General features: G+C 43.0%; 3 protein-coding genes and 1 long non-coding RNA gene across 8 annotated transcripts in view; 3 read left to right on the top strand and 1 right to left on the bottom strand.

The window, feature by feature from the left end:
- Positions 1-66: 66 nt before the first annotated feature.
- On the top strand, positions 67-17433 carry LOC6527970 (ATP-binding cassette sub-family C member Sur). Of its 2 annotated transcripts, XM_002089001.4 has the most exons (23): positions 77-855; positions 2189-2454; positions 2529-2704; positions 3369-3584; positions 3641-4217; positions 4516-4628; positions 5022-5159; positions 5232-5394; positions 5469-6333; positions 8002-8263; positions 10163-10300; positions 10458-10594; positions 10656-10857; positions 10920-11527; positions 11621-11742; positions 12725-13350; positions 13787-13944; positions 14004-14199; positions 14518-15268; positions 15525-15652; positions 16171-16465; positions 16761-16957; positions 17032-17433. In XM_002089001.4, exons 1-23 carry the CDS (start codon positions 680-682, stop codon positions 17176-17178), a joined length of 6657 nt encoding a protein of 2218 aa, XP_002089037.2. In that variant the 5' UTR covers positions 77-679; the 3' UTR covers positions 17179-17433. The 2 variants fall into 2 exon arrangements, 1 of the variants encoding a protein (XP_002089037.2); XR_005560199.2 differs by lacking the exons at positions 16761-16957; positions 17032-17433 and adding an exon at positions 15717-16105 and having other exon boundaries at positions 67-855; positions 16171-16252.
- On the top strand, positions 8375-10083 carry LOC26535465 (fumarate hydratase, mitochondrial). The gene is made up of 2 exons (XM_015199140.2): positions 8375-8643; positions 8698-10083. The coding sequence occupies exons 1-2, from the start codon at positions 8458-8460 to the stop codon at positions 9964-9966; spliced, it is 1455 nt and encodes a 484-aa protein (XP_015054626.1). The 5' UTR covers positions 8375-8457; the 3' UTR covers positions 9967-10083.
- A 1992-nt stretch (positions 17434-19425) lies between the features above and the next one.
- Positions 19426-20404, bottom strand: LOC120320679. 2 transcript variants are annotated; one of them, XR_005560202.2, is made up of 2 exons: positions 20060-20404; positions 19426-20001 (listed from the first exon to the last, which is right to left on the bottom strand). It is a non-coding gene; the product is annotated as an uncharacterized LOC120320679 (long non-coding RNA). The 2 variants fall into 2 exon arrangements; XR_005560200.2 differs by having other exon boundaries at positions 20085-20404.
- LOC6527958 overlaps positions 19454-21034 on the top strand; it is a 104658-nt gene continuing 103077 nt past the window's right edge. Inside the window, exon 1 of one of the 3 annotated variants that reach the window (XM_039371046.2) lies at positions 19454-19906. The gene's annotated coding sequence lies outside the window, so the exon portion shown is untranslated. Of the gene's footprint in view, positions 20019-21034 lie in introns of all 3 variants that reach the window. The other 2 variants (XM_015199023.3, XM_039371045.2) reach the window with 2 other exon arrangements.

Here is a 21034-nt window from a genome sequence, read left to right as displayed (position 1 = left end):
GAAACCCCACGAATCTGGCGATGTGGGAAGAGCTTTTTCCCATCGCGCACGTGCGCGATCCCCCAGATCCAGATCAGTGCAATATCTTCTCGAGTTCGGGCGGCTGGCTGGCTCTTCGTGGTTTTCCCGGCGTGCCGGCGAGAGTCTTCTTAGTGTGCTTAGTGTGCCGCCACGCTCGGTCGGAGTCGGTTGGCCTTTTCTTCTCGCGAAGATTTCTTAATCGCGGCAAACGTGCGCCACATATCTGTGCTGTGTTGTGTTGTTTATACAAAAATTACTTAAAAGAATAATAATTGAATGGCAACTGGTGATGCGACGGACTCTGCTCAGTTTGGAACGAAATTCATTTTGGATCCATCCATGTTCATATGTATTTTGGATTCAATTGGGTATTAGGGGGCAAAGCACACATTGCACTCCATATTACCGATTGCGAAATAGTTTGTTTATATTGAGCGATTCTGTATTTGCTGTTCAACCTGTTGTGCGCAAAGATTTCTAAGTGTATGCCTATGGACTCGAATTAATTGTGGGCAATACAAAGAGGCGTAGAAAATGATATGCGCAACACGAAGAAAATCTTTTGAAATGGAATCAGAAAAGTGAAATCTTTGCAAAGTTTAATAACCGGCACTAGCGCACACAGTTTTGACCAGCAGTTCCTGTTTTATTGGCCATCATGAAGCAGTTGTTCAATATAATACACTGCGATCATTTAAATGGGCATGTACGCTCTATTTATGATAATTTGAATACAGATGTTTGTGGCATTGACCGTGTGAGGCGTGTTTTTACGTGTTTCAGCATATTTCTGCTCATTTTCGGATGGATGTTTGTTTGGAGCAGATACAAAAAGTGAGTTTCATTCATTTTTGGGATTCATATATATATACATATGTATATTGCCATTACACCCAAATATATACAGCTTGGGAGGCAGTCGCTAAATTGACACACTTTCAAGTTTAAACTAGAATAAAAGTGATTTTCGCCCTGTTTTATTTGTTTATCTTCGACCAAGTATAAACATGTACTTCTTTTGTTTACACTGAGCTGGCGATTTTTTGCTTTAAATTGTGCACAAAGCCCTAAACTAAAATAGGGTCAAATGTAATGGTATGAAATGCCATGCAAAATGTTTGATTATCATCGGAAGTTTGATGTCCAGTTTACTCCTTGCTCAATTAGGGCCAAAATAAGAGTGTAAATAAATTGTAGAAATGTACAATGAACATATGTATATGCATACGTATATTTTAAAGAAGCAAATGAGCACATTTGTTTAAATTTAGCACATGCGTTTTGTAGATTATTCGAATTCTGGAGAATTTCCTAGGGAGCTCAAGTGTGTTACCTCATTTAGAAATCACACAGACAGCATTTATGGCCTAAGATAACATTAAACTTTTTTTAAGTAACTAACTTTTATTTATTTGCACGCACTTTAACTCATTTGCATACATAAGTGACTGTGGCTAATTGTTTGTTTAAACGAAAAGTGAGCGTGAAAGTTTGATCACCAAAACAAGTTTGATTGTTTAAACAATATTTGAAAAGGTCAAACATCGTTATTTCCTTGCAAGAAACTGTATTTATACACAAATCATTTAAAAACAATTTATTACATTTCCCTTACATTTTGGATATTCACTTAAAATGGAATAATTGATATCCGGAGCTCAAGTGCATTGCGTACACTATTGAAAATCGAATGCAACCCGCAGTGAAATTAAAAAATAATCAACTTGGCATTCCAGACTCGACAAATAACGCATCGCGTGCCAAAGTATTCTCAATGGGTACAATCTCAATGGGTGAATCTCAATGGATAAATCTCAATTGGTGCTGCAACGCACTTTGTTTTAAGGGCGGATTCTTATAAATAAATATGCGGATGAACGTGTCTGATACCCGAAATCAATATCATTAAGAACTGCAGTTAATTATAGAAATATAGCTGCATGAGTTTTATGATTTATTATGCTCATTTTATGAAGTGGTTCTTCATGGGATCTACATTAGAAGTGGGACTTTCATTTAAAATGAGTTACCCTACTTTATAAGTTTTTGCTTCAGCAGGAGTACTAAATGTTGATAATAATACATAGTCATCAGCATAGATCCTTATGATTTTTGGAGAAAAAACCACCATCTCAATCCTCTTAACTTTCTTAACGTTCTAATGCAGATGCCATAAAACATTGCTAGTGTTCCACAATGGACGTGCGGCGATCTCGCTGCTCCTTCTGGCCCTGAATAGCTTGGAATTGGCCAGGAACTTTCTTCCGCACCAAAATGTTCGCCACCTCAACAACATATTCCACTCGAGTCCCAGGGATCTTAATTATTTGGTGGTAATTGGATCGGGAGAACTCTGGAATGCGCTTTTCTCCACCTTGCTGACCCTCATGCTAATGCTGTACCATCGCATTGTGGAGCGCAAGAAGGCGACAGGTGAGTGTTGTGCTGGAAGGCCACTAAACAAGCTCCTGGCTCACGTGTCCCATCGACCCATCTTCCAATTTCAGTGCTCTTGTACGCCAGCACGGCGGTGGAGGCGCTGACCTTTGCCCTGCTCTCCAATGAGCTTTTCGAGCTGGCTCGCTACGAGGATTTTCTGGAGCTGCAGACGTGCCTGGTGGCCATGTCTGCCATGTGCATGGTATCCTTGGCACTTCTGGACGGATTTACGGTGTACAAAGAAGTAAGCATTGTTATTTATTAGTTATGACTTTAAAATGTTACATTTAAAATAAATATGCATCTATCTAAAATGTAAGTTATATTTAAATTTATTAAAGCTAGAACCCAATATTTTGTTTATCTGAGATTTAAGTAGATGGTAACTGGGAATACTCAATGATAAATTTGTGTATAACTTAAAACAATGATAAACGTGATAAGTAGTTATTTTTTTACAAAAGTATTACAACTGCTCTATTGTTTTATATAACTAATGTGATTATTTCAATGGCTAAAACGTATTTATTTAAAAACCCCGCTAATAAATGCAAGTTGGCGCAACAGAGGAAGCCAGAAATCGCAATGCGAGTTGCATGTTTAAATTTTAATTGGGGTTAAGTGGAGATTTTGAGCTTAACGCTTTTCATACTTGGCAAAAATGTTTACGTTGTTCATTTTTTGTTGTTGTTGCTATGCAGCTTGTGGCTTTGCAACAGGATGAGTCCCAGGACAACGAGCAAAGTAGGAAGTGAAGGCTCAACCCAAGAGTTGAATATTTAAATGCACGAAATGTTGGATGGGCGGATATATGTACATAACTGTGGGCTGTGGCTTTAACAATTGTCACAGGACACTGGTGATTTATAGAATTAACTAATTTTTATAAAACAAATTGCAATCCACAGTGCTATCACGACGACTATTTGGATGACTATGACAAAATTGGCTACAAGCACTCACTGGCCACATTTTATTCCAAGTCCTGTTTTTGGTGGCTAACACCTCTTTTGTGGCTCGGCTACAAGGAGCCACTGGAGCTGGAGGATCTGGGTCAAACGAAGCTGGAAGATAGTGCCAGGTCGCATTACGACCACTTCCTGTACATCTACACTGAGAAGAAGGTAAGGCGGCGTTAATGAATCATGCACACATATCGTTGAACAAGTTTGACTTACAGAAAAAGTCAAATTCATCGCCATCCTTGTGGTACTGCTACATAAAGAACAGCTGGCAAATGTTTGCCCTGGGCGGAATTTTGAAACTTGTCGGTGATTTATTTGCCCTGATTGGACCGCTGGCCATACAGAACATCGTTGAATATATCGAGCAACTTTATGCCCAGGCCTCCGAGCCAAAGGACAATGAGCTGACCACTCTGTTGTCCACCTCCCGCATCCTGGGCACCGAATTCGACGAGGTCTACGGCACCAACATCGATAGGGTGCGCATTTACAGCAGCACCTGGTCGGATCTGCTGGCGAATGGTTGGTGCATCGCCTGGATTGTCCTGCTGGCCGCCATCACACAAGGCGCCTTGTCCCAGGCCTCGACGCACATCCTCAACATGACGGGCATCAGGATTAAGACGTCCCTGCAGGGTCTAATTTATAGAAAAAGTTTGCTCCTCAATGCGGGCGGTGGCTCCGATAGCAGTGATTCTACGGCCCAAGTTCAGTCAACTTCTCCAACTGCGGATGGAAAGCAGAAAAACAATGAAGCCATGGCAACATTGGAGCACGTGGACAGTTCGAGTGGTGAGCCAGTAAATCAGGGAATTATAGAGTAAATCCAATTGATGTAGACAAAAACTTAAGTCTTCCTAAGAAAATTAAAGCTTAAAAGAAGCTTTGTCAATAAAAAGTGGCACTATGGGATCTACTTTTTATCGGAATGATTTGTACATGATTATAGTTTCCTATATTTAGGTTGACTTTGGATTGTGTTACTTACTTCTATGTTCCATTTGACAACTTTTAAATATGCTAAACATTGTTAAAACTAAATACTTTCTTCCATACCATAGAATTAACTCCTCTTCTCCACACTTTTCAGAACCAAATGTGGGCCATGACATTGGCAGCATCACCAACCACATGACCGAGGACACCCTGAACATCATGCAATTCTTCCTGATCATCCACTACGCCTGGGCCATTCCGTTTAAGGTTCGTATGGAGATTGGCCATTTGGTTGTCTGGCTAATCGTTTTTACAATTTATGAGCAACTTGTGTGCCATTTGGGCTCCATTTGATGTCCGCTAACTCGAGGCAATTTATCGCATTGGCTGTCTGAGAAATCCTTGAGTGGAAAGGCGAATATAAATGTTTTTAATATGCTCTATAATAGTCGGGCTATAAATTTGATTTTATACAAAATAGCTTTTTCAGCAGCTCTTTCGAATTATTTTGTAAATATTTATTTGCTATTTTCGCTAATAATTCTTAGACAAATGACTCGAAGGACTTTTTAATGTTCTTTAATATTTGCCGGGCTCAGTAACATATTTTTAAAATAACTAATATGCGTTCTTACTTTGTCTTTACTTTGCTTATTTCAGATAGCCGTGGTCATATATCTATTATATGTAAATTTGGGAATCAGTGCAGTTATTGGATCCATTGTTTGCATTGTGATAATGACGCCCCTGCAGTTTTTCATCGGTAATGCAATGTCCAAAAACGCAGAGGTTATAGCGGTAATTAAATAATAAAATTGTATAAACCAAACTTTTATTAAGTTCTATTTACATTTTCTTGTGTTATAATAGAGGTATACCGATGAGCGTTTAAAAAAAATACACGACACACTTGTTGGCATAAAAGTGATAAAACTCAATGCCTGGGATGAGGTATTTCTCAAGAAGATTCAGGAGGCTCGAAGAAATGAGCTCAAGTATCTCAACAAGGATGCCACATTCTGGACCCTAATGGGTACGTACGATCCTGTTCCCTGACACAATCAAAGTCTTTTTGTGTTACCAATAAACCCAATTTCTTTATATTAGCCGTGCTGACACATGTGGCCACCGTACTGATCACATTCGTTACTCTGGGCGTTTATGTGTGGTTGCATCGCGATCAGGACTTCGATTTGAATGCCAGTCGGCTGTTCTCCTCGCTGGCACTTTTCCAGCAGCTAACAGTACCGCTCCTGATATTCCCCATCACAGTGCCCATCATCATAGCGGCCAGGGTATCGACGCGTCGATTGGAGCGTTTCCTGAAGTCCAGCGAGATCCAGAAGCAGTTCGAGGGCATACGCAATATGGCCAGAATTCTGAGCAAGAGCGATGCCTCCTTGGATATGTATGAAACGCAGGAAAAGTCGAATTTGACAATGCGTACAGCCCAAGCGGAAAATAGGCTGAATGAAAAGAGGTTGGCGCAAAAGTCCCAAACTCCTGAGCTCGCAACTAATTCCACACCACTGCTGCAAAGTGCCGAGGAATCGGCGGGAGATATATCCCCATCCGCTGCCCAGGAGGTGGGCCACATCAAGCTGGTGCAGCAGCGTAGGGAACTGCTCCGGAATACGCCTTATGTGGCCATTCGTCCACCGAAAATGCGCGGCAGTGTGATGGAAAGGCCCGTGGAATTTTCCGTGATCCGGGCCAGAAACACGGATAGCTGGCGACGTGATTCCCTACTGCTGAAAATGCCCGATGACATTGCCGTCTCGATCAACGACGGCCTCTTCACGTGGCAGCCACAAAGCCAAATGCCAGTGGTGCAACTGCATGTGCCCGGCATCATCGTTCCCAAGGGAAAACTAACCATAGTTGTGGGCAAGAACGGCAGTGGCAAGACATCCCTTCTATCGGCGCTCCTCATGGAGATGCCGCTCCTCGCAGGCAACATGTTTTGGCACAAGTGAGTAAACTTCTTACAGTCTTCGGTTTTTAGGCAATCCCTAATGTGGTTACTATTAATTTAAATTCATTTTTGCTGTTCGTAACCTCCACTTGCTCATCAGCTCTAAAAGTTTCAAAAACTTGACTTTTATACGGACACATACGGACATGCGGAAAGGGAGTCCCGGTTACCAGTACTTCACACGTCTAGTTTTCATAGCAAATTTCACTTTCTTATACGAATTTGAAAATATGGTTCAATTTAAAGCACTTTTGGCTGCCTTAAGCATGGGAAACCTTTTCCAATTTCCTGGGGCCAAGATTAAGCACGTTTCCTTGTCTGTCAACACAGAACACCCAGACTACACGGCTCCTGCAAATTTGCTTAGCTATTTATGTGCTTATTTTCAGTTCTGCAAACAGCAGAAGCCACGCAACATAGTGGATAAGTTTGTTTGGCCGTTTATCAATTTAATTGCATAATTTTCAACTATTTTAGCACGCATAAATATATTGAAAAATATGAATTTGTATTGCGGCTGGTTTATTTAAAAGTGTTAGTTAAGTACTTAAAGAAGCATAGTACTTAAAGAATCATACTTAAAGAATCATACGATGGGAATTCATCTAGCCACTTCTAAATGCAAATATCTGTACTACGCGATATTAGGTCAACCCATTTTCCGGGAAAAAGTCAAAGAAAGTAGGTGGAATAGTTTAAACTTTAGTGGTTGCTGCCGCAATCGAATCGAATCCGCCGCAGTCATACAACATATTTTAACAGTCGTTTCAATGCGAGCCACGTGATTCCGTAATTTATCACAAAACGCCTGTGTGCGTTGTTAATTTTATTGCACATAAAATAAAAATGGCATAGTCGTCTGGCTGAGGGAGAAAAAGGGGAGCAAAGGGTGCATTGAGGCCATATACAAATGCATTTAAGAAATGGAAATCGCGCAGTGGAAACGCAGACTTGCTCCTTACAGCAGGACTCGATGCGATCCTGTGGCCTTTGCTTACATTGCTTCCTTCAGCACGACCGCCCCTTTCCATCCCCAACCCAAATCTCCATCCCCATCTCCAACTGCATCTTGGCAACCGGCAAATGTGCAATAATTTCAATTACTGTAATAAATGTCTATGTTAGTTCGAGTACGCTTTTTTTCTGTGGTATCCTCGGGGCTTCCCTTCCTGTCCGCATTTGACTTGCAAACTTATGCTTTTTTTTGTACATATTTCCTGAAATACATTCAACAAGAAAACTCTGATATTTCATATTAAGTCACTCATTTGGTATTTAAAACATAAAAGGTAGTTCTGTGCACATATAGATTGTTACTCAGCTAAAGCGATTCCGTTGAATACCAACTCTCTATCTTCTTGTTCATACGGACAGACAAACGGACAGACGAACATGACCAGATATAAGGGAAACCAATAGCATTCTCAAAGCAAAACCAAGCCAAAATCCAAAGCAAAGCCTAAGAAAGTCCATAATAAATCACTAAGCAAACCAAAAGCAAATCCACAGCATACTTAAAGCTAGCCCAATTCTAAAGCAGCACCAAAGCAAACCCAAAAGAAACCAAAGCAAAAAAAGCAAACCTAAAGCAAAGCAAAAGCATAACCTAAGCAAATACTTTGGCAAATCATAATTTACAATTGATTTTAATTTTGTTTTATCCAGAACCTGCACTATTTCGTATGTTTCACAACAACCTTGGCTCTTAAATGACACCATTCGGGAGAACATACTTTTCGGAGAAGCCTTTCGACCGAAGCGATATGATTTTGTATTGGATGCCTGTGCCCTTAAGCCAGATATTGAGCTAATGCCCCGAGGGGATCTTACCATTATCGGGGAGCGCGGAGTAAACATCTCTGGAGGACAAAGGCAGCGAATTGCCATAGCTCGAGCTATATATTCATCGGCTAATGTGGTCATTATGGTAAGCTTATATATGTTTAAAAGAAGATAATGGTAAAATGTTTAGTAATGAGATGTTATTTCCATTAAGCATGGAATTCAAAACATTTAGTGTGATATATGTATATCCGACCATAATCGAGTAATCTTTACCTGACCTGTACTTTTGGGCCTACATATTCAATTCGAAATACCTATACCTAAAAATTTCCCAAAATGTCTTTCGACCAGAAGGAGATTTTCAGTTTGATGTACAAACTGGCTCGCCTGATAGTGCCAGACACTCGAGTTGAATATGATTCCACGGGTCCCGTGCACATTCCCCTCGATCGAATGTTCGGTCCGCAGACCATGAGATCCCTGATGAAGTTCCCGATTGGGGGCGTTGAGGAACGAATGCCAGTATGAGTGTATTGACTTTGAATATATAGATTCTTATGATCTCCAAACTCACAGCGACCCCTTATCAGTGCCCTGGGCATAGTGAAGAAATCGGCTGCGGAGGCAAACAAAATCCATTGCATGGAGGAGCATCTATGCGATGCCATTTCCAAGGCCTGTGATGATGTTATATCGGGCAAACTCTATGAAGAGGAGCACTTTCCGTTGGTCATATGGCAGGATGGATGCGGCGGGCACACGAACATGAACGTGAACGAGGTCATCTGCAATCGAGCCATCGAGATTCTGGGCGGCCAGATGGGTTCCAAGGAGCCGGTGGATCCCAATGACCATGTCAACATGGCACAAAGTTCCCATGACACTTTCTCCACGGCCGTGCGAATCGCCGTGGCCATGCAACTGCAGGAGAAGCTGTATCCCAGCTTAAGGATCTTTATTGATCTGCTGGCCAGGAAGTCGAATGATTGGATGGACTTGATCAAGATTGGCAGAACGCATCTCATGGACGCAGTTCCGCTGTCCCTCGGCCAGGAGTTCAGTGGCTATCAGCAGCAACTTGTGAACGGCAGGTTGCGACTGGACTCGGCCCTGTGTCGACTGTATCAGTTGCCCATGGGCGGCACTAAGGTGGGCACCGGAGCGGAGACCAAGCCGGGATATTCCGAGCAGTGCATCAAGCGGATAGCCGAGCTAACATTTCTGCCCTTTGTTGAGTCACCGAACTTCTTCGAATCCATCTCCACCTGCGATTCGCTGGTGGAACTGCACGGGGAACTCAACACCATTGCGGCGAGTGTGATGAAGATAGCGAATGACATACGATTCCTTGGCTCGGGACCACGTTGCGGATTTGGGGAACTGCATCTGCCGGAGAACGAGCCAGGCAGTTCAATCATGCCCGGCAAGGTGAATCCCACGCAGTGCGAGGCCATGTCCATGATCTGCGCCCAGGTGATGGGCAACCATGTGGCCGTCACCATGGGTGGTTCCTCTGGCCACTTTCAGCTGAACACCTTTATGCCCATGATTGCCTCCAATGTGCTGCGCTCGGTCACCCTGTTGGGCGATGGCATGAAGTCCTTCTGCGCCAACTGCCTCGAGGGCATCGAGCCGAACAGGAGCAAGATCAAGAGCATCCTCAAGGAGTCCCTGATGCTGGTCACCGCCCTGAGTCCCCACATTGGCTACGAGCGCGCCGCTGCGATCGCCAGGGCGGCCCACATAAGCGGCACCACTTTGGAGGAGGAGGCCCTCCACAACGGCATCTCACGGGAGGACTTCAGGGAGTGGGTGCAGCCCAGCAAGATGCTGGGTCCCGAATAGTCGAAAGGGCCACCAAGAACCGGGTTCATGACTCAAATACCTTGAGGGAGACTTTTAAATTTGTTTCAGTTGTGATGTGAAGCTCTTTAATCCAATAAACGCGGTCAACTAGCTCTATATGAATATTTACTTTATAACATACCCGAATATATATACTTTGTTAATATTAACACAAATAACACAATATTTTGCTTAGGATGACCCATTGGCTTCACTTGACAACGAAGTGGGCGAGCACATATTTGAGCACTGCATACGTGAGATGCTGCAAAAGTCGAATCGAACTTTTATCCTTGTGACTCAGCAATTGCACCGCATCAAGGAGGCGGAATACGTAAGTCCTTTCTTAGGCAATACACATTTTATACGTTTCACAGACTTGACCTTCTCTTGTTTAAACTTTTAACCCACATTTGATGTGAAGAACTTTTATGTTTTATCTTAAGAAATAAGGAAGAAAATTAACTGAATTTTTTATTTTAAACTTTAAGTTAATTGCCATAAAAGATGGTCGTGTAGAAGCGTGTGGCAGCTTTGCGGATATTGAATTGACTCAACCGCGAATCACCGCCAAATGGAACGCGATTATTGCGATGGCCAAGGCCAAGAAGGATAACCCCTCCCAAAAGTATGTACTCCACTTGTACCTCCACCTACAAATTCCGATCATAATTCATTATCATACGCAGTCCTGGTGAAAAAACAGCAGGTGAGCGGTGGAAATTGCTGAAGAACGTGAGCAAGTTGGGATTACAGCGCTCGATTTCGGTGACGATGGATGCGAGTGCTGCATGCCACACGGATGCCACTGATGGCAGTGGCTGCATATCGGTGGCTAATATGCAATCGCATGTGGTCGAGGAGGATGAGGAGGATGACCAGGTGTCTGTGGTACTGCAAGACAGCTCTTCTGATGCAATCAATGAATTATTCCCATACTCTCTAACCCGCAGTCATATCCCATCGGCAATGCAACCTGTGGCGGCTACAGCTTGCAACGCAAACGTTCCAGTATTTATGGTTCAAGGCATCTGATGTACGATGTTCCACTGCCGATTGACGAGTGCCAGGGTGACGATGTCATCATGCGACCTCGTCGCCGGCACACTCTCAGCCGTCGTGGCAGTCGGACCACCAACTCCTGGCATCGATTGAGTGGCCTCAGCACCCTGACGGCCACTTCGGCGTCCAGTTCCACCAGTGGCGATGTGCTCAGCCGCAGTGTTTTGGCCACCAGTTGCAGCAGCTATGCGGAGAGCAGTGTGGATGGTGGTGACTTGGCCACGACGGCACCAGAGCCACGAGTTCAATCCTGGCAACCGCCGCAGCATGTGGCCCATCAGCCACTGTCACGGAACGCCTCCTCGCCGCCAGCCATGGAGGTGGCCAATCCGGAGCTGAAGAAGTCGGAGGAGGCCAGGAGGTCCAATACCAGCTCGGAGGGTCCTTTGGATGACCATGTTCGGGGCAGTTTTCAGCAGTTCCTGCGCCGAATGTCCATGCGGCGTTCCAATAAGCCCAAGAACCATCATCATCCACTCAGTGAAACAAACTCTATTCTGTAAGGGAAATATTTACCAACGTAACTGCTTCAAAACTAACATAAACTTTTTATCCAAAACTGTTTGTTAATATTGCAACATTTTTCTTATAGAAGCATTTCCGAGGAGTCCCCGCCCATTGTGCATTTTCCCGCCTCAATTTTAGCGACAGAAGGAAGTAAGAATAACAAATCTGTTCAAAATGAAACGCAGCCAGAAGAAAAGCCCAAAAAATGTGAGTTCAAAACCATTTAGCTGTTCTCTTTTAAATTTAGGTAAGCAAGTTTCGTTTAGTTCCTTGTAAAACTTAGTAATTAGCCAAGAGAATTTTTGTATCGTAGTTCAAGACTTTAAGCGAATTAAGTTTAATGAAAATTTACGGTTTCTTGCGTCGTGGAAATTTTCTATAATGAATATTGATTAGCAAAAATTTGTGCAGTTGGGCGGGAAAACTGTGAACAAAATATTGCCATAATATTGGCCAAAGAAAATGGTTCATCCTTTGCTTTTATGTCAATACACTTGGGGAACTTGGCATCCTTTTAGTTTACTCCTGTATGCATGCGTGTAGCTTAAAACTTAAAACTTAAATCAACTTTGATTTTAAAAGTTTTCTGAGCTCCCGAGCGGTAAGTCAAAGAGACAGTGTTCCAGGGCGCGAAAAGTTTGCAAGGCAGAAACTTTGGCCAACTGGATGCATTGATCTATCAATATTTGGCTGATAAGTCAGCGGGTTCGTTCGGCGAAAACTTTCGATTTAATCAGCGCTGCGAGTGTCACTCCATTCGATCCCATCGAACCCATCGAATCCTTTGCTAGGCAAATCCGCAGACGCCGAGGAAACTTTACTTTCAATTAGTTTGTCGCCGGAACTTGTTCAATTAAACGGCAGCAGGGTTTAATTGATGTGGGTCCATGTGGCACTTGCAAAAGGTACAAAACATATTAGTACCAATTAAAAGTCAATCAGAAGTTCCTTGCATGCAACTTTAGTTATTCTTCTTTATGCAACTCAAATTGCATATGAGTTTATTTTCGACTTTCTTGTTTCATTAGGGCTTAGACTTAAATCTAAGGTTTGGATCTAGTTTGTTTTTATAATAACTTAGCATTTGCACAAATATTATGTCACACAACTGAGAAAGCTTCTTTTGCTCTGTCAAACACATCCTGACCCTGTGCATCCTCCACTTCTCCTTTCTTCCTCAAAAAATCAGGCGTAAATATTGACTCGAAGGAAACCACAATAAATTGCGATGACAATTGCGATTCAGCATCGGACAAAGAATCGAGGACAAACGTGACATCCCCGGTCGTCCAGGAGCACAATGAAGGACACGTGCCGGTGGAGGCAGGTGGATCCGGCGGAGAATCGATGCCGCTGGCCAGGATGGCGATTGATACGGAACGCAAATATGGAAAAATATCGGACGACATATATCTAATGTACATACGAGCCGCCGGCCTGCCCATAATCACCATCTTTTTTATCACCGCACTAATTTGGCAGTGTTTGCGTGTCTACACGGACGTTTGGCTGCAGCAGTGGAGCGATGTCCATGGAGCAGCCACCATGACCAAGGGCCACGTGGTGCTCCATCCACCGGAGCAGGACCACGAAGTCACGTACTATTTTCGCATGTACGCTGGCATTTCGTGTGTTTGTATAATAATGGCCCTGGTATCAACACCGGCCGGACAATATGCCGGCTGTAATGCCCGTCGTAATTTGCACGATAAGCTGCTGCAAACGATTTTGCATAAAACGCTGCACTTTTTCCAAGTGACCCCGCTCGGACGTATTGTGAATCGTTTCAGCAACGATATGGCCGTCATTGATAAGGTGAGATTTGTTATTTCTGTTATCCAGCCGCTGTTTTAGCCATCGAATGTCCCCAATTTTCATTTGTTCCGGCTCGAAAGTGGATAGTGGATAGATGGTTGCCACTCTGATTGAGATTGTCCTGTGGATAAGCACGGATTTATTTCACTATAAATATACTCGTGACTCGCAGAGCATATGGGTGCAATAGATTCGCTAAAAACTATATACAACTTTATGCAACAGACTCTTGATTCAGCCATGTCCGTTTGTCCGTCCGTCTGTCCGTATAACCCTTCCACATTCATTTTCTCACATTGCTTTAACTACTCATAAGGTATCTAATAGTCGACGCACTCAACAAAAGGCTTCTCTTTTGTTTTTTCTTGTGCCATAACCTATGTGCTAGTGGCCTGTATCTTAAATAATTCATAACCATTTTGTATTATGTCCTCAGAAAATTGCAGCCACAGGACAACGCCTGCTGCAATTCACATTGCTCTGCCTCTCGGCCATTCTCATAAATGTCACCATCACACCCTGGATTTTGGTACTCACACTGCCCATCTGTGGAGCATACTACCTCATACAGAAGTTCTACAGGTGCTCAGCCAGGTGAGTTGTCTAGTATCTGCTTTAGTTTTGCCAATATTTGTAATATTTGATATTTTCAGAGAACTACAGCGGATAGAGAACGCAACTAACTCGCCCGTCATATCCCATCTATCGGAGACCATTCAAGGAGTGACCACGATTCGAGCCTTTAACCAACAAACGAGATTCACTGAAATCCTTTTCAAACGACTCGAGGCGAACACAATCGCCTATGCACTGCTCAACACCAGTCATCGATGGCTTGGAGTATCCCTGGTAAATACAAAATCGAAATCTTTATATAAATAACATTTTGGAAATACAATAGTTGAGTTAAATATAAATATTACCTCAAGTATTCTGGTTGCTCGATAATAATCAGAAGTTGAAAACCAGCATTCTTTACTTGTGAGCTAGTTGCTTCTTTAATTTTTTATAACAGCCTAATTACTGGCAGCTAAGTGATTTAGTTACGGGTGGACCACTTTCAGTGCGAAACCAGACCTCAGTCATCTTCTCCAGCGATGGGTCACCATTCCATCTCCTTAACCACTTCGCACACTCGCTTGTTTTAATGTGTTTCTCATCCTGCAGGACTATTTGGGTGGCTGCATTGTTTTTGTGGCCACCGTGACGGCATTGACAGCGGCGAGCGTCAGTTGCAGGAGGCACTACGAGGCAACTACATCCACGACATTGCCATTCCCATTCCCATCCCCAGGCGCATCCACATCCGAAACTTATGCTGTCACTAAGAGCTCGTCGGAGCTGAGACCTTCGCCATCGCTGGTGGGTCTGGCCATAAACTACACGTTGTTGGTGCCGATTTACCTTAATTGGGTTGTAAAACTTTTGGCTGATATGGAGATGTATGCGGGCTCCGTGGAACGCATCGCCCACTATGCCCAGGGACAGGATGCTGATGCGGATGCTGATGCGGATGCGGACTTGGATCAGGAGCCGTCGTCCAATGAAGATGTGAGCGGCAAAGTCGATAGGTCGTCCCAGTCGGATGGTGGTGACAAAGTTTACCCAGGCGCAACGACAGCTGCCGGTGATGTTGATGAAGATGGAGATGGAGACCAGCACCGGAATGGAGAAGCACGTGGCGGGCAAGGACATGGAAATGGGGCCGAGGCAAACGCTGATAAATTAAATGCAGGCAATGCAACCGGCGACGGCAATCACTTAAACTTCCACCTCCTCCCGGCGACAGCTGGCGACAAGGTGGAGCAGGCGACGACAAAGACGTCGGTGATTAAAGATAAGCAACTGCCACCGCAGCAGGACGACAAGGACGAGAAGGTCGTCCTGCCAAATGAGTCGGCCAGGAAGCTGGAACGCTGTAAGTTCTGTCCCAGTTTACATCACTTTGGGTCACCCAACTCTTGCATCTCTGGGATGCCCAAATATTTTAAACAAACTTTGGCGATTGTCCTTGGGTTATTTGATTACAATATACATAAGTATAGGCTGCTAATCGCAAAACTATGCATTTTGGAATGCGGTGTTATATCAATGATTTCAATTATTTTGTACAATTTACATTTTAATAATCGAACCAAATTGTAATTGTAAGCCCTACTGTTTTCCACTTTTAGATCAAAGTGTGCCAATTTCGTGGCCACAAAGAGGTGATATCCATTTCGATAATGTTAGTCTGCGATACGAGGGGCAGAAACAAAATGTCATCAGCGATCTAACACTGAAAATTCCCGCCGGACAACGGGTGAGTAAATCCAAAAAATCCTAAAGTCCTTTAACATATTTATTGATTTGCCAAATGGAGTAAGAATTCTGCAAACCGTGGCTAAAACTCGCTGACTTTGGTTAGATGGCAAAATCAGTAGAACAGATGTCAGCCATCATATTGATTGAAGTTTAAAATTGAATCATCAATGAAAAGCAAGCAGGGGTGAACCCCGTTTTTTGCAGTCCATTTGTGTTCGCACTATATAAGAGAATTTAAAAAATGTTGAGATAATAAATCACAAAACTGGAGCAACGCAGATATATGAAGCAAAGCAACAAAGCATTAGCCATTGCGTTTAATAGGTTTTAATTGTTCTAAACTGAAATGTTGATTGATGATGAACGAAAAGGAATGTTCTTTTTTGGCACTCGCATCTGGCTCACAAGTTTGTAAAATAACTGAAATAATACCAAGTTGAATGTGTTAAATGTGAGGGAGGAGATGCAACTCGTTAGAATGCAACTATATTCAATCGCATCGCAATCCGTTTACAGATTGGCATCTGTGGTCGCACTGGCAGTGGTAAATCATCATTGGGACTGTCCCTCTTCGGGGTTCTGCAAACGACCAGGGGCCACATTTACATTGACGACGTGGACATCCAGCGCATCCGACCAGACGAGCTGCGAACCAGACTGTCAATAATTCCGCAGGATGTGCATTTGTTCAACGCAACCATACGTGAAAACCTCGATCCACACGGCTACTTCCAGGACCTGCAATTGTGGAATTGCCTCGAGTTGGCGCAGCTCAAGGAGTTTGTCAACGGGCACCTTCCACTCGGTTTGGGTGAGTCCTTTTTTTTCAGCAGTTTAGAACCAACAACTGCGTCCCAAGTGGCTTTTGCTGTCCTTGGCTTCTGCATTTGTCTGTTGCGAAAGTCATGAAGGCGAAAAAGTATCTTATTGCACTTTGCGGGTAATGCAAGCAGTACTTAAATGCATATTAGGTGTTAAGTTCTTGCCACTGTGCTGCAAAGTATATAGCACATTATAGGTACTTTATAGTTCTAGATACAATATATTGAACTTGAATGCTGTCCTGTTTAAGCTTGAAGCATAATTACCTTTGTTTGGTCCTGCAGACACGGTGATATGTGACGGAGGACTGAACCTGAGTGCTGGCCATCGGCAGCTGTTGTGCCTGGCACGTGCCATCTTGCGGGGATCCGTGTGCCTCGTCCTGGACGAGGCAACCAGTGTCCTGGACAGCAGCACGGAGAGTGCACTGCTGAGGGCGGCGGATCTGGCCTTCCGGGGTCGCACCATCATCACCATTGCCGTGAGTCCATTTACACAACTATAATCGCGGCACTCGAGAGCAGCTGTGATATGACCATTATTATTTATCCGCAGCATCGCCTGACAACTATTCTGGATTACGACCGCTTAATTGTGCTGGACCAAGGACGCATCGTGGAGGATGGCAATCCCAGGGTGCTCCAGCAGCTGGAGGGCTCCCTATTCCGTGGCTTGCTGGAGAAGGGCGCCAGCAAATGGTAGACTAAGCTGCTTTCCAGAGATTCAAGTATACTATTATTGTGTCATACAGGGGTTCTTGGGTGCATGTGTACATGTGCATTTACGTGAAGAACGACTTACATATATAATTAATATAGTATTCATAAGTCTTAAGTGTATGTGAGAAAGCCTTTTATAATGTATTTCCAAGTATTTGTTACTAGTCATGGTTAGTGTTCACAAAGAGAGCTACATATACTTAAATTTGGCAATAGTAAAACGAGATATTGTTTACAACTTTTGTACGGTTACTCATTTCATTCGCATGTAACAGTTGCATGTCTAGTGTGGACATTGCTAAATTAAGTCGGTGTAACAGGAGTTTTGAAAGTAACAAGTTATTACGATATTATGCACAATTTTGTGGCTGCAACCATGCAACAGTACACTGCGCACAAGGAGGTCAGCCAATTAGGCTTTGAATTGCTTCGATATCAGACAGGCGATGCCTACCTCAGTACTCGACACTCGGAATTCGAATGAATATGCAACGAGTTTGCAAGAAAATAGCACTTGCAAACTTGCCTCCAGTTGGGGCAGAGGATGTGGCAGGAGGACTGGGTATGGATGCGGCACTAAACCGAAAATATTGCGAGAATAAATTGATTGTTAAATGGAAACTGCTAATGTTGGCCGGCGGAAAAGTGAAAAGTGGAGAGCAGGCTGTGTACTTCAATGATGCCCCTGCTCACTTTGTATGCATATTTCAAGTGGTTCGCTGGGGCAATTAAACTTAATTGACGATGAGGAGCGTGCATTGTTAAGTAGCTTTCGGAAGGGGAATGATTTCATTTTTTTCTCCCTTTTTCCACTTTTTTTTACATTTTTTTTCTGAGTTCAATAAGCCCCTTTGATTTCTGAAGGGGTCGAAAGCTGCCGATCGATTGCTAATTGGAGCATTTGATAGCAGCAGTCATACGATATTTACTTCAAGCATTACAACTATTTCCGGAGGCCACAAAAGCATATACTGTACATATGTAGATGTCCTTAATAGCTTTTCCGCCAGCCCATTCAAGGCCACGTTCACTGAAAACAATGATTACTTCATTTGAATGGCCAACTTTTTAATGACTTCGAAAGAATGTTTCCCAAACCACAAAAGTCGGATTTTGTCTGGCTAATTAATTTGTGTGGGCTTAACAAAATACTAAGAACCAGACAAGAGTTCTTCATATCACTATCAGATACCCTATACTCCGCTAGTGGGAGTGTAAACCAGAAATTTCAACATTGTTTTGGCATATCAATAGAAGTTGGCAAGATTATCAAGAATATCAAGAACATATATGATCAAAAATATATATATTTTTTAGGGACGAAAAGGCTTTCCTTACAACGAATCTAGAATACCCTTTTACTGCACAAGTAAGGGGTATAAAAAGTGAGGAAAAAGTGCATAGCTAAGTGGGGCTTCAAAATCCTTAATCCATTTAACTGCTCTTTGTGAAGTTGAAAAGCGGTGAGGTGCATAAAAGATTTTGTGATGTCTTCATAGGGTTTTCAATTGCCCGGGGTTCTTGTAGGTTGTTTGTTTTTATTAAACTCTCCTCGAAAATCCCCAGTAGCAACATATTTCTGTGTGTGTGGTGTGGCATATACGAGTATAGGAGTATAGCAGCCACACTCGGATTTTGCACGCATGAGTGCTTCGCCAGTTCCTTTGACGCTGTCTGTCGTTCTAATAAAAGAAATCTGTCAAATTCAAACGCTCGTAAATGTCTTACACATTTTTAGGCGGTCATACAAGCGGCGGCCATGATGTTTTGCAATTGTTTACCCCGTCATTTTTTGCCATCAAATATATGCTTATACGTATGAACTTCATGCTACATAAAGACTTGTCTGCTAATCATATTGTATTTATTACTTTTATCCATTGAGATTTCACAATTGACTGCGTTTCGGGCAAGTTTTTATCGAGCTGTGTCTTTTGCCTTTTGCCAACATGTTTTTATTTATTTACGAGTTGTCAGGGATGAAGAGGATGACAAAAACAGTTTGGGTTAAAAAATGTATAATTAAATTAGCAGGTTTAGCGGTTTCTAAAGAGGTGAGGTACTCCAAAGGAATGTGCCTCCTAATAATGATAATATGTTTATCAAAGCGGACAGATCGTTCTGTGCAACTATTGTACCATTATGTTTCTAAAAAGTTACAAAACAACAAGGGAAACAAGTTACTATAAAATATATAAAAAGTGCTAAAAGTCTAAAGTTTCCAAAGAACTATGATTAATTAAGTTAGTTTACTTTTAATTGGGAAGATATTTCAATAGATCATTTCCGAATAAGGATAACAAACTGCAAATTGCCTCCCGTAACCAGCGAACTGAGCCCTGCCCAATATTCCGGACGCGCCTGTGCTTGTGGGACGCAGCTGTGTTGCTGACCTACTGAACGACTAAGCGGCCTCAATTCGACCGGCAGTCGTGCTGAATCTGCAGGCTGTGATAAGAGAGCGGACAGACGAACAGCATCCAACCGAAGGACACTCGTCGTTCCTCGTCGTCGTCCTTCGTCGTCCTTGCTCGTTTCGCCGCCAACAACCCTGTCCTGCGGATTCCAGATGCTGTTGCGCCTTCGAATGCCAGGCGTTGCCTTCTTCCGGGCGCTGCCTTTCAGTACTATCGCGTCTGGCTGTATGTGCGGTTATCCTGGCGGTGCGTTATCCTGGCCAAATACTTCCGCTCGTTCGCGATTTCGCCGCCGTACGTGATCCTACGCGCATTTCAATTAACAACCAAATAGTCGCGCTTTTGTGCGAGTGCGAAATTCAATATGCAAATATAATAAGTGTGGTGGCCTGTAATTGAACAAACTGTGAGTTTAGTGGCGGATATGAATGTATCTTGTTTCCACACAGTTCAACCAATTTCCGGTGCTGACCTAACTCAACCGCTATGCATAAATGCCGCATTCAGGAATTATTTTTTACTTGCCGCAAAGCCTCATCCTAAGTGGCATGAAAAAAGTGCATTTTATTTCTATTTTGCCTGGTCGTTAGTTAAATTAGTGGCCTTTGATTAGTGGCATTCAGCGGCAGTTAGGCCATCAATCAGCTACAAAAATTGTAGTTATTGTTTTTGAATAGCAAAATGATTGCGCTAAAAGCTTCTGGCTGGCATGATAAATTTGAATTTCACGGCTATTTTGCAAACTAATATTTCATGCGGCCTTTCGAATACAGATACAATAAATTCATTTATTGAAAATGTGAAAAATGGATGTGCTGCAAATATTTTGTAGCACTTGCATAAAAACGATGTTTAGCTTGTGAAAATAAGCAGAATGAATGATATGCTACAAACTGATTAAAATCGATTCGTATCTAAAACTCTTGAATTGGGATTCACCCGAAGAAAAGACTGTTGTTATACCCACTAATTCGCTTCTAATTGCAGTGCAGTTCCCTCCAATTAGCGAACGTAAAAGATAATTCCGCCTGTTTCGCGTAGTTGCGCAAATTAAAGTAATCAAACACCAGAGTTAAAGAAAAGCGCAAGCAAACAGAGCAAACTTGTTTCTGGCCATTGCCGAGCATTCAAAGGAACTTACATAGCGTATTCAGATGAATACACCTGTGTGTCAAACTTGTGTGTGCACACTACTACACTCGGGGTGTTGCTTACGCTACGCATTAGCATAATTAAAATTTGGTAAACACATTCGGTTGGCGAACACCAGGCTCCATTAGCCCCCCAAGGCAAACATCGCCAGGCCAACTTGACCCGAAAGTGGGCCTTCTTTGGCCACCGCAGAGCGCATGCAGCAAACAAACCAACAAATGTGAATACCCTATTACTCATTTTTAAGTAGACGCGTGTGGAGTGTGTGTG

The sequence above is a fragment of the Drosophila yakuba genome, chromosome 2L (assembly GCF_016746365.2).
Source record: "Drosophila yakuba strain Tai18E2 chromosome 2L, Prin_Dyak_Tai18E2_2.1, whole genome shotgun sequence".
Lineage (NCBI taxonomy): Eukaryota > Metazoa > Arthropoda > Insecta > Diptera > Drosophilidae > Drosophila > Drosophila yakuba.
Note: the sequence above shows the minus strand (reverse complement) of the source record. Positions and strands in the feature narration are given on the sequence as shown.